This window comes from Haliotis cracherodii, unplaced genomic scaffold (assembly GCF_022045235.1).
Source record: "Haliotis cracherodii isolate W230 unplaced genomic scaffold, xgHalCrac1.p SCAF_24, whole genome shotgun sequence".
Lineage (NCBI taxonomy): Eukaryota > Metazoa > Mollusca > Gastropoda > Lepetellida > Haliotidae > Haliotis > Haliotis cracherodii.
In genome coordinates, this window is record NW_027266280.1 from 2,228,545 (window position 1) to 2,242,240 (window position 13,696).

General features: G+C 40.7%; 1 protein-coding gene across 2 annotated transcripts; it reads right to left on the reverse strand.

Moving 5' to 3' along the window:
• Window positions 1-4,434: 4,434 nt before the first annotated feature.
• Window positions 4,435-8,523, reverse strand: LOC139472448 (transmembrane protein 45B-like). 2 transcript variants are annotated; one of them, XM_071254925.1, is made up of 2 exons: window positions 8,409-8,523; window positions 4,435-5,638 (listed from the first exon to the last, which is right to left on the reverse strand). In XM_071254925.1, the coding sequence occupies exon 2, from the start codon at window positions 5,550-5,552 to the stop codon at window positions 4,716-4,718; it is 837 nt and encodes a 278-aa protein (XP_071111026.1). In that variant the 5' UTR covers window positions 5,553-5,638; window positions 8,409-8,523; the 3' UTR covers window positions 4,435-4,715. The 2 variants fall into 2 exon arrangements, with proteins under 2 accessions (XP_071111026.1, XP_071111025.1); XM_071254924.1 differs by having other exon boundaries at window positions 8,371-8,523.
• Window positions 8,524-13,696: the final 5,173 nt, after the last annotated feature.

Here is a 13,696-nt window from a genome sequence, read left to right on the forward strand (position 1 = left end):
CGAAACGTCGCCCAATTGTAGTAAAGAAGTTGCTCATCCATAACAATTTTGTCTTAGTTACCATTCCAACTTCTACATGCCACTCACAGGAGTTGAGGAACACCTGATTTCTTCATATGACTTAAGTTAAACTCATGTAAATTTAATGGCCATGACAGTTTAACTATTGTCATATAAAACATTGGGTGTTATACACAATATTTCATAACCATGATAATAATTACCCAGTGAACAGAATATTGCACAATGAAAAACATACATAAACAGCAGAGAGTACCTGTATACCTGGACTAGAACATTAATCATGTTAATATCAGACTGTAGATAAAAAAATTACTTTCTGTAACCATGGTAACATGGCACCAATCACAGAAGACACAGTATAGATACTTGCTGTTTCTAAAGTGGGGTATTTCCTCTATGATAAAAACAAAACATGCATTTTTTTCTCTTATTAGGTAAGGCCAAACTAAATTGTTTTACAAACAATCAGGTGATGTGTAACAGTTTTAAAACCCTTGGCCAGCTGGTAACTGTCACCGATGACAATGTAATGACTGAATCCTTGCAAGGTACTTTGTCCTCTGTCTGATACGGCATCAAATATGCAGACCACACAGAAGGGAGATACATTGAAGACAACCAAATGTCCTTGTAATCCTCTTTGGCCGGTAATCATCTAGCCAGGAAGCAATGCTGGTCAGTAGAGACGTGACTGGAGATGGGGACCAAGGCTGGTATTCACAACAGGCAGAGGCTTGAGTTTAAATAACGATGTTTGAACCAAATTTAGCCAGGACCGGAAATAAAGGTTGGTTGATAGAGTGCCAGAGTACTCTGATAACGGCGTTTAGAGAGTGGTGGAGTACACAGATACCCATCTTCCTGAGGCAAGGGAGTTAACTGACCATAAAAGTCCAAGTTCCACCCTTGCCGAACTAGGCTGGAATTTCCAGGCTCGATCAGAGCACCACCAGTAGCTATTATAAGTTATGTCCCTTCTATGTCCCTCCTATTGACCAATCAGATTCCATCTCACATATCCCTTGCATTTGCTTCAAACAAAATGTCAGCGCTCAGGCAAGACGAACTGATCAATAATTAAGATCTATATTGTAATAAAACGGGTCTTACCCTGCGCAGTGCATCAAATAAATTGAGCACCTTGATTAAAAACATGAAAAGATTTGCAAAATCAATGCCCAGTTGACTGTACATATTCTTTGCAAATCCTGCAGTCGACGGAAATCTGCACATAAAAAAACAACCGGTTGTCATGTTTGTTACATGATTTTGATTGGCCTATCCATAGACTTGTTAATCCAGTCAAAATGTAACTCCATTATTCAAGCCAAGTTCGGCAAGGTTGGAAACTGGCCTTTTAAAGTCATTTAACTCCCATGCCACGGGAAGCTGATAGATGCTGGTTTATAAAGAGTGTCGGAGAACGCAGATGCCGAGTCCACTGTATTTTTGGGTGGAATATTAACTGCCACATGCGTATACCACATTTTTGTGATTTTCAAAAGGGGGATCTGGATCGGACAATCAAAACCTGATTATATTCATTATGCGCAGACAGTAACGTTTTTCACCCAAACAAATAATATTTAAAAAAAACAGAGAACAAGGTGAGACAATTGTGTCTGTCCTCATTTCTTTGACACATCAAAAAACACAAAAACACTTCTGTAAGGCAGAATATGACACCTTCCCCTTATTATGTTTCAGAACGACCAGCATGTCAAACAGACTAAATGTTTTTCCAAGCATTTTCGGGAATATATAATTTTTACCCCCACCCTCCTCCGAATATGAAATATATCGGGCCTTTACAAGAAAATAATGGCCATGACTTTCAACATCTTGGAAGATTGGTCTTACCCAGGAAAACATTGCACATTATTGATATGAGTGAGTGAGTATGGTTTTACACCGCTTTTAGCAATATTCCAGCAATATCACGGCGGGGGACACCGGAAATGGGCTTCACACATTGTACCCATGTCGGAAATCGAACCCGGGTCTTCGGCGTAACGAGCAAACGCTTTAACCACTAGGCTACCCGACCGCCCCCATTATTGATGTGAAGAGACACAACAGAAACAATCATTTCAAAGTGTAAAACTCAACAATTTCAAATGTAAATACATCATTACAGCACTTGGTATATTTTGGCTTGACCAGAAGTTGTAAACAGCACAAAGTCATGGCGTGGTACCCAAACACATCCACCATTTGTACAGTATTTGTACATAAATTTAAATACATTAAAATATATTTAAGTAGCTAGGCACATGGACATAACATTCATATTCCTTGACATAAATTTGAAAGTCACTTGTGAATTAAAATGCAATATTACTGTAATGAAGACAGTGGCTGATTGTGATTCCAGCACAGAGACATGACCAGACATTTTGTAGAATAGAATTAAAACCCACATGTGTAGGACCCTGCATAGAGCTGTGTGTAGGACCCTGTAAAGAGCCGTGTGAAGGACCTTGTAAAGGTCTGTGTGTAGGACCCTGTACAGAGCTGTGTGTAGGACCCTGTACAGAGCTGTGTGTAGGACCCTGTACAGAGCTGTGTGTAGGACCCTGTACAGAGCTGTGTGTAGGACCTTGTATAGGTCTGTGTTTGGGACCCTGTGCAGAGCTGTGTGTAGGACCCTGCATAGAGCTGTGTGTAGGACCCTGTACAGAGCTGTGTGTAGGACCTTGTATAGGTCTGTGTTTGGGACCCTGTACAGAGCTGTGTGTAGGACCCTGCATAGAGCTGTGTGTAGGACCCTGTACAGAGCTGTGTGTAGGACCCTGTACAGAGCTGTGTGTAGGACCCTGTATAGGTCTGTGTTTGGGACCCTGTACAGAGCTGTGTGTAGGACCCTGTATAGAACTGTGTGTAGGACCTGTATAGACCTGTGTGTAGGACCCTGTACAGAGCTGTGTGTAGGACCCTGTACAGAGCTGTGTGTAAGACCCTGTATAGGTCTGTGTTTGGGACCCTGTACAGAGCTGTGTGTACGACCCTGTACAGAGCTGTGTGTAGGACCCTGTACAGAGCTGTGTGTAGGACCTTGTATAGGTCTGTGTTTTGGACCCTGTGCAGAGCTGTCTGAATAACCCTGTACAGAGCTGTGTGTAGGGTATGCTATTGTTAAGAGAATGTCAGAACTCAGAAGACCTCACAAATAGAAAAAATATCAGAACATCTGTATTGTCACAATTCTTCAAACAGTAGACATGGTAGACACATTCACATCCTTTCATAAAGTCTGTCACATAATGCTGTTAGGGGCACTGAATCTTTGGATGCCTCATAGCTTGTTCTAGGGCTGGGTAAAAAGATTGATAATCGGAAGAACGATGAACAATTATCGATATGAGTGAGTAAGTATGGTTTTACGCCGCTTTTAGCAATATACCAGCAATATCACAGCGGGGGACACCAGAAATGGGTGTCCCCGAAACAGACAGAAAGCAACTGTTTTTGTTATATCTCAAATGTCCACAAAACAATCTATGTATAAACCACCAGTGGCATCAAATATGTTGATTTCTTTTGGGACTTTCTCGCATATTTCCTAAAAGTTACTTCGTTGATATTTTTACAATACTTGATCCATGTTTAGTTAGGGATTATTGGGTGGCCCTAGCTTGTTCTATTGGGTGGCCCTGCAAGGCATAGTGAATGAACCAATGACTCGAACGTGCAAGACGGTTAAGTCCTGCTGTGCAGTGTCAGAATAAACCAGGGAGGAAAACACACTTATCTAAAATAATTAATCCCTTTCACACCAAGTGAAAGCAAAAACTGTCATAAAATTCTAGAGAAAGTTCATCAATATCCACATTGTATAAACTTGATAAAGATATGTCAGAACAAATCATCATAATACTCCGGTATCAATGTCTGACTGATATGGAGAGTTTTGATTGAAGTTTTGGCTTCATTCAATTTTTAGCAATAAACGGAATTCCCAGCAGTCAATTTGCCCCTCCCTCTCAACCACTGAAGTTTATTAAAATTTGACCCTCTTCCCCAACTGAAGTTTATTAAAACTTGACCCTCTTCCCCAAATGAAGTTAATTAAAACTGGAAAACAGAGCAAATCAAAACTATCCATAAACCTGGCATTAACACAACACTTACTGCTTTAAAAAAAACATTGGCAGCTCACCTCACAGATGCTCCCATAATACTGACAGTTATCATTGCCAACACTAATACTACACTTGGAAGATTAAAACATTGTGGGTTAACTGTCTTCACAACAATCTTACTGGCAGGAACAAGAACATACATTTTTAGGTAAGGAAATATATCTCGAGGGGCCGACATGTACAATACTTGCTTAGTTGACACTGCTTATTAATCCGGGGGGGGGGGGGGGGGGGGGATGTTCTTCTCCCTGCAGAACATAAGTGTTGATTTACTTAACTCCAATATGTAATCTCAAATATACTGGCTTAATCCTGGCAAACAATGGGAGATCCTAAAACATGGAACTCAGAAATATATTTCTGAAAGATATTTACTTCTGTGGAAGACCCTGATATTTTCAAAAAGCTCTCACTTAACCATGTCGACATTGTTATCAATGTACTGATGTACAATGAAGATGACATAGTTTCCATGGTAGCACCATCTGAAGGTGTGTTACGCTCCGTATCTACCAGCATCTTCTTAACCTCGTCATTCCTTATTGTTCTTTACTCAACATCAGATTCGAATCGGTCTAAAACATGATAATCAAAATGCACCCTGTTCTCCAGGTAGATGGTATCTTGTCCGGCAGCAGTGTCCGTGGCAACACAGCAACATATCTGCTTCTGCAACATCTTAAACACAATCAACCAAATCGACAAAATCAGGAAAAAGTTAATTCCACAATGCCAAGTAAAATACATGACCACCAACAAGATCCTATCTGAGTCAGTGTTGACCATAAGAGATTTGTCTTCGACCAGAAACGCCACCTGTAGGCCCCATGTCCCTTGAGTCAAGAGGAGATAACTCCGCATGACTGGACACAGCACCTGATCCCCATACTTCATTTCCATGGCAGTTGCAGCAAGGGTGGCGAGGGATGTGTACAACATGAGCGAGTACAACACCGTCACCGGCTGCTCCGAGAATTGTGACCGTGACACGAAAACCACTGATTGGATGGTGAAAAACAACATGAGAGCCACATAGTCTAGTTGTTGGTAGAATGTCTTCCCGCTCCATCGGGCTAAAATGTCCATCACACCCGAAACCATAAAAAACATGAATATCGTTGCAATTTCTCTATTAGTCAAAAAGTCCACTTGGGCAGCACCATTGAAAGAAAATAAACCGATCGCTATAGCGAGACTAGAAATCACTTTGAACACGCCCTCTACCGGGTGTTTCTTGTCCCAGGCACAACAAGGGTAGGTAACTGAGTTATAGAAATCACAGTGTCGCTGTTTCATCAAGTGGTAGCGTTTCGTGACCTGAATCAGCCACCAGAGTGCGATGAGGGCGAAATAGCCACTGGCTATTATAAGGCCGATCTGAACCATGACTAGTTGTTTGGTAAGTGTCGTCACTTCCACTCACGGAATCGACACTTGCAGGAGATCTTGCACATCAGCATGACGAGGGACACCTGCAATAAACAGAACAAATTATTTATCATCAAATACTAGTCAAAATATGTTAAAGAACACCTGATTCTTTCATATTACTATAGGGGGGGCACGGGGGGCCGTTGTCTATGGGGGTGCAATTTGCTGTGCAGAGTTGCGTCCTTTGGACATGCCAGAAGGTGAGGTGAAATTGGGTTTAACGTTGCGTCAAAGATTATTGCACTTATATAGCGACGTGCATGCATGTGTGTGTGTGTGGCTGCTTGTACTAGACCGGACTGATGCCGATTTACAGTGATAGCTCACTGAGATACCATGCTGCAGTTTAACATGAATACCCAACTCAGACACAGTATACTGACTCCTAGCTGACCAGTCCTTGCTTTAACCACTTAATGCTGAGCGCCAGACAGGGTAACAACAAGTACCATCTTTTAACGTCTTTTGGTATGACGCAGCTGGGGATCTAACCCTGGACATTCCGCTCTCCGGTTGGACGCTCTACCACTAGGCCACGGAGGCGGTCTGGACATGCCAGAAACCTATGATTGTGGGTTCGAATCCGGGTTAGCCCTGATTATGTTTCTAGGTTTGTCAGCACTATACCCATGGTCGTGGGTTTCACCGAAGTGGTAAACATCTGAGACCTGCATCACTTCGGGCTTTCCTCCCACATTAAGCTGACAGGCCTTGATATAACTGGAATACTGTTAAAAGTGGCGTTAAACCCAACTCACTCTCACTCACTCATATTACTATAGCTAATTTGTCATGCCATGACATTAGACAGACTGACCATAATAATATGAAAGAATCAGGGTTCTTTAACTTCTTTTGAGCAGTATACTTTTAAACATGTCAAGTGTACACAACGACTTACATACATGATTAAGCTACACTTAACCTACCCCTGAAGCGTGAGCACCGATCCACATGACTGGGCTACGATGACAGTCAGCCGAGTTCCAGAGATACAAGGGATAGAATGCAGACAGGACAACTCACTCATAGACTCACCTAATATGGACTATTTGACTACACAGGTTGTTTTTTCATTAGCCATGGTGAGTTTACGAATCGCAATTACATGTAAACATTAATTAACAAGGCCAGAATAAAACAATGGTGAAAATATCCATGTATCAAAAAATTATTTTTACAATCCCCATGAATATTCGGGTTAGAAATGGTCTTCAGCAACCCATGCTTGTAATAGGCCACTAACTGTCAGACTCACTGACTTGGTTGATGCATGTCATCATATCCCAATTGCATGGATCGACGCTCAGGACAGCAATCATTGGATTATCTGGGCCAGACTAGATCGCAGTCATATAGCTGGAATATTGCTGAGTGGGCATTAACAACAAACAAAACAACAATGTTACAAATATACAGAACATTTAACTCGATATGGTCTGATCCAGATAAAAATATAAGACACAAGGAGAAATCTCTGTAACATTGTCCAAACTTCTCATAGGCGGATCCAGAGAGAGGGAGGGAGGGTGGGGGGCCATGGGTATAGTACATATTCATATTATTATGTTACATTGTTGGCGGAATATGTTTTCTAATCATTCAACCTCTAAAGTTTAACACAAAACAACTGTAACGGACTGTATGACCGATTCAAAATACTTTAAAAAGCATCATCTGGAATGGAAGTCGCAACTTTGAAACTGGTACCCAAAGCTTAAGAAAGTTACTTCCTAAGTAGCTAACGTCGACTTCCTGTTGTCATTTCATTGGTAGGTCATAGTTTGCGAAAGGTTGTTCTGACGTGACTTGTAATGGGATCTCCTTGTCTAGAGCGAGAACTTGTATCTGATTTGAAAAAGATTGAGGTAATCTAAGCATGTGAATTATCCTGTTTTCTTTATTTAAAGCATTAATTGTTTATTGTTAAGCAAGTTTATCTCTGCAGCCGTTGTAATATGCAGCTACCAGCCGATTCGTCTCGCATCAAAGCATGGGCTGTGTACTCGCGGGCAGATGACCACTGAGTACGCTGATCTCTGATTAATGAGTGATTTCGGTAATTCGCAAATTAGGTGTGTCGGCGTTGGAGTGCGAGACTGTCGGATTAACGGGTCTAAATAGCACTGATTTAATCGGTTCCCATCATTAGTGTCGGATAAAGCCAATTATCAGATTAGAAGTGTCGGACTAAAGTGAATTGACTGTATTTCCAAATATAGTATGTTGTAGGCAGCAAATTTGTCTGAGAGATGTTTTACATATTTTGGTCCCCACCCTTTTAAAAATGCGGAGTCCCTTGCTTATCTTCTACCATCAACTCCCTGTATTTCCTAATAAACACTTTGAAAACAATGGAAATAATCGGAGCCCAGACATAGTGACCTTACTCAATCATCTGTCACTCATGTGGACTTCGGAGCATGGTACTGGTCTGGGAGTCCCCTGACTGATCATCTTGCAGTGGAAACACCAGCGTTCAACGTGTTCAAAACAAAAATGTAGACAATTGCCAAACCAGATACGGAACTTGTACATGATTCGGCATCAATATAATTAATACCTATTCAATTTGAATATTTCATTGCATATGTAAACTTTAAACTGTTTCTCAAACACATGCGTTCATTATTCAGTTACAACTCTCCGCAACATCAACAACAATGGCACCGGTGTCAGACGTTTCGGGTTACAGCCTCAAATAGAATACACAAGGATTGACTGGAAGTCGAAGTCGTGACTTAGATTTCGCGTGAGTGACTTCTCTTCTAACCTGGAACCTTCATCAATACACACAGTTGCTGCCCACACCTCGAAGCGTTAGCCGATGATATCCACGACGGCCGACCGTGTACTTTCTGTCGTCCAACTTCCGTCATACAAATCCAACATCTTTCGGAGTTTCTTCCAACACCCCATGGGGGCCTTTTCAAGTGTGTAGTCGAAGGGAGGTAACTCTGAAATACTACGGAAACGCTCTCCGTCGCGCGTCAGAACGTGATGAGTCATGTTTGAGCGACTGACATTGATTGGCAGGGGCCCGGATTTTCAGGTGCATGGTGATTGCCATGTTGTGTTCTTTGCCGCAAATAGATCTACATAATAAAATATTCAAAATTTTAGATAATGAGTAGTGTGTTTCTTCTTAAAAGAGAGCTGAGATATTTTTTTATGCCTAATTTCAAATTCAACCCATGCAAAGAATGTTAAAATTTTCTCACCGTTCAACTGTACAGATTTAGGTGATTTTGAAACAGGACAATGCTAATAGCAGTAAAAATAAGCAATAAAACAATAGATAAAGACAATTTTTAACACCATGTGTAGCAAGACCCAATAAACTTGACATGTTGTCACCTCAACTGGAGTAATGTATTTTTCAGTTAGATCTTCTAAGATTGTGGATGATGGACATTAGTAGTATATAGCTTTTGATGTAAACTGAAGAAAAAAGACGTTTACAAACTGAAAGTTGGACACGTTGGGAGAAAACCCAGAAAAGTGGAATCGCCTCCCTTTCGGCTCAAAAATGCTCCTTTGGCATTTCTGCAAACCTTTTCAGATGCAATAAAGAAATGAACTGGCGTTACATACTAATATATGTAGATTACATGATATTTTCTGAAACGTTATTTTGAACATTTGTATCACCTCAAGGCAGTATTCCAAAAGATCAAAGCAGCAGGACTCACTCTAAAACCAAGCAAATGTAAATTTGCGACAAAACAAGTCACCTACTTAGGGCATGTCTTCAGCAACGATGGCATCCATGTTGATCCTTCAAAAAAAGATTCAGTCACAGAGATCCCACCCTCTAAAAATGTCCATGACGTGTGTCATTTTGTAGATTTGGCCTCTATTTATCACATATCTGTAGCAAATCTATACATTCGAAAAGCTTAAGCAAGCTCTTACAACATCCCCAAACCTTGCATAGCCCGTCCAGAACAAACCCTTCATCCTCACAACTGATGCATCTCAAACTGCAATAGGGTAACTTTAGGCCAACTTGATTCCCGTGGCGTAGCTTAGAAGATGTTAATTCATGTCTTTTGACAATACAATTATCTTCCTGCTCTGTTTTTAGGAACACACAATGTTGATTGGTAACATGTCATTTGCTCGTCAGTTCCCAAGTAAGGGTACATGATGCTTAATGGTCATATCCCATCACAGTCGAAAACTGTTATGGCCTCTTGAAATGATTTCAAAATGATTATTAAAAATGCACAAGGGTTATAGGCATAGTGTCTCTCATCGCATGTCTCTCTGTCAAAGATTATGGCTTTGCTCACGAAATATTCTGTATTGATGAGGATGGTCATATTGTGGTCGTCATTTTTTTCAAGCAGATGGAGGCTGAGTTTTATATTTACACAAAATTATGAGCTAAACGTATTTGATCTTCTTGCTGGAATTGTCTCAAAAGCTTTTCGTTTCTATAACTTTAAAATGTTATCGTTTCAGCGTAGCTTTTCCCCATCTTTCTCGAGTTCTAAGCATTTATGCCCAACCTTTTCTAAGCCATAAAAACAAAGACACTGAAGAGCTTTGTTGCCAAATATTATCCCTTTATTCTCTAAACTTGATTTGAAAACCTCATCCGTTGGTCAATAATGCTTGTGCATCAAGGATAAATATCTTTGCTCTGGCATATACTAGTACATAGTTGTTTGTTTGTTTTCAGCGTATGTCTAAGTTGGTATTTCTGTTATCCAAAATGTCTTATTGTTGATATAAATGCGATGTTTAATAATGCGAACAAAGACCACTCGCATTTTTCGCATTTAATTCACGCTCGCGTTAATTTCAAGATTTACAGTATGCAGTTCCGACAAGTTTGATTGAACTACTCTAGAATGTACATACACCACGTGATTCCTTTGTTCTTGTTCAGAGACCTTTTTTGGTAATCTCACGTTCTCTCGTCAATCACAGTCATGTCACTACTGAGTTATTTGTCAGGCTGGGCCAATTTGATCATTGCGACAGATGGTCTTAATATGCCTGATATCCAGCATGATATGTATGTATGTAGTTCATTGAACCTGACTACAAAAAAAGTCCGGTATATAATTTGGATATATGTTATTGGAAAATGTTGGTGGCCTGATATTCGGCAAACGGCGCCTCAAAACGCAGCCATTGTCGATTTGCAATGTCTTAAAACGGCATTGTTTTCACACTTGTTCTCAAATGTCATGGAGGAAAACAGTAAAGCAAAATGCACGTGCAAGTTATGGCATTCGTAACTCGTGGTAGTGGCTATAAAAAGGCAAGCATAAGCCAATAATTTGTCATTCAATTGTCAACATTTTTCAAGTTCGAAAATGACGACATTCGATGCTGCCGATTGGAACATCGCCATTGGACGTATCCAAAAAGGGAAATCGCTGTCTTCTGTTGCTCGCCATTTCAACGTCCACCACAGCACCATTTGCCGTCTTTGGGACCGATACACAATGTTCAATTCCACTGCAGACCGTCCGAGAACCGGCCGACCAAGCGTTACCACCCCTGCACAGGATCGCTACATTCGAATGGTCCACCTACGTCATCGCACAAAGCCACAGCTACGGAGACAGGAGGCATCCCTGATTTGAGGAGGATATCGGACCAGACTGTCAGGAACCACCTTCGCGAGGCTGGAATCCGAACCAGAACACCAGTTATCGTCCCTGTTCTGCAATAGATCCATCGACAGCGACGCTTGCGTTGGTGCCATACCTAACAGCATCAGAGTTTGAGAAACTGGAGACTAGTGTGGTTTATCGATGAATCAAGATTTCTTCTTCACCGGCGAGATGGAAGACGACGTGTTTATCGTCGTCGAAATGAGCGTTTTGCCCCACATTGTGTACGTGAATTCGACCGGTGGCGGTAGCGTCATGGTGTGTGTGTGTGTGTGTGTGTGTGTGATATGCTGCCCGGGGCGGTCACACGAGATACTGAACTCAGCGCCCCCTTGTGGCCTTATGAACAGTTTTCAATGCCTTTGTACAACGACAACATGTCACCATCAAGCTCCAAAATTTCATATTTGTATATATGATATTAAATTAAATATATCGACTTTATTAGGTACAATAACTTTACTAAAAATATATCTGTGCGTTTCTTTTTTTGGAGAGTGTATAGCACAGCGTGTATAATTAATATTTTTGAAACACATCACATCGTGGATGTCTCTTTTATTTAACCGTTGGACATACTATAGCAACGTGCATGTACGTGCTTGTGTCGCTGCTGGTAATAGTCCGGACTGATGCCGATTTTATAGTGCTTGCCCACTAAGATACCATGTAGCAGTTTAACATGAACACCCCACTGAGACACAGCATACTGACTCTGAGCTGACCGGTCCTTGTTTAGACAGACAGCCTGAGGATAACAACAAGTTCCATCTTTTATCGTCTTTTGGAACGATGCGGCCGGGGATCGAACCCCGGACTCACTTTGAAAAACCTGTGATGATGTTTGCGAAAAGGTGGTACATGCACAATCTCTCCGAGGCAGGGGAGGTAACTGACTGTTAAAGTCCAGTTTCTACTAGGCTGGAATTCCGGAGTTACATTTTGGCTGGAATAAGGAGGCTATGCCTAGTCCAATCAAAATCGTGTAACGAAATCGACATCCGGTTTGTAAACAACATAGATTTCAACCTGCAGACTTCGGTCAACTGCGGGATTTACAAAGCATGTGTACAGCCAACTGGGAGTCGACAGATCTTTAGACTGGTTCCCGTTCGTTCCTGCGACAGACATTGGAAAGCGGAGCAAGAGCAGCGACACCAGGCGAAGGATCCGGGAACCAGTCTAACAGATTTTTGCAAATCTGTTCTTCTTGTAAATCAAGGTGTTCACGTGATTTGATGCACTTCGCGATGTAAGACTCGTTTTATTACAATATAGATCTTGATTATCGATCAGATCGTCTTGCCTGGGCGCCGACATTTTGTTTGAAGCAAATGCAAGTGATATGAGAGGCGGAATCTGATTGGGCAATAGGAGGGACGTAGAAGGGACATAACTCGTAATAGCCACTGGTGGCGCTACGATCGAACCCAGAAATTCTAGAAACTGGACTTTTTGAGTCAGTTAACTCACTTGCCTCGGGAAGACACGTCAGTTGTTCACACGTGAAAACAACACGTGAACATTTTTGTTGAGCTAGTATGTCTTTAGCTTCTTTTACAATAGTGCCCTTCTTCTTTTCTAAGCCGTAATTCTTCCAAAGAGAGCCATTATCTTATTGTGTTTTTTTATAGTTTATCCTTGTAGTTTCTTTCAACAATTGCTGATAAATTGTGGGTAAATAGAATGACTAGAATTGTGAAATATGCTTGTGACCAATTTAATTTTCATGTTTGACAGAGTGACCACTTCGATTCCTTTTGATATCCTATCCGGATTACTGGAGTTTTACTGGTATGTACATTTTAAGTCGGATAAGGATGCTCATTTATAAAGAATTTTAAGATTTTTGGAAGACAGCTTTCTCTACTGTCCAAAATCAGTGGCGTGGCATCCGCGAACTGAGACACAGGATATCCTGTTTCCCTGTTGATATGTGTTATATTTTGGGACTGTTTTCGCCTAGTTTTGGTATATGGAATCCTTTGAATAAAATGCAGATATTCACTTTCTTGGTAGGGCATATAGTGTAAATGGTTAAATATTTCATTGATTAGATAACCTTTTTAGTTATATTTTCTAATCTTGTAATTGTCTTGATAAGAAAGTTTTGTTTTTCAAGCCATAGAAAATATTTTGTTGGCTTTTCTTCCTTTTGAGTCCGTTATGCTCCAGAGCGCAGGAGTGGGGATTTGTTTAATATATGTTTCCTTTAGTACTTGTTACTCTTCTTTTAATTTGTTAAATTTCGCGAAGTTATATCGCGATTTTCATGGCATTACTATTGTTGATCAGATTTTTTTCTTCTCTTTCTTTTTATCTTAATGAACGGATATTTAAAAGTATAACCCTAAATTATAAAAAGAGTCTGAAAAAAGGGTTCATCATCAATATTGAATAATGGATTCCCCTTCTCCTGTAAATATGCTTTATATTTTATACATAAAGTTTCTTTGATATTTGTCT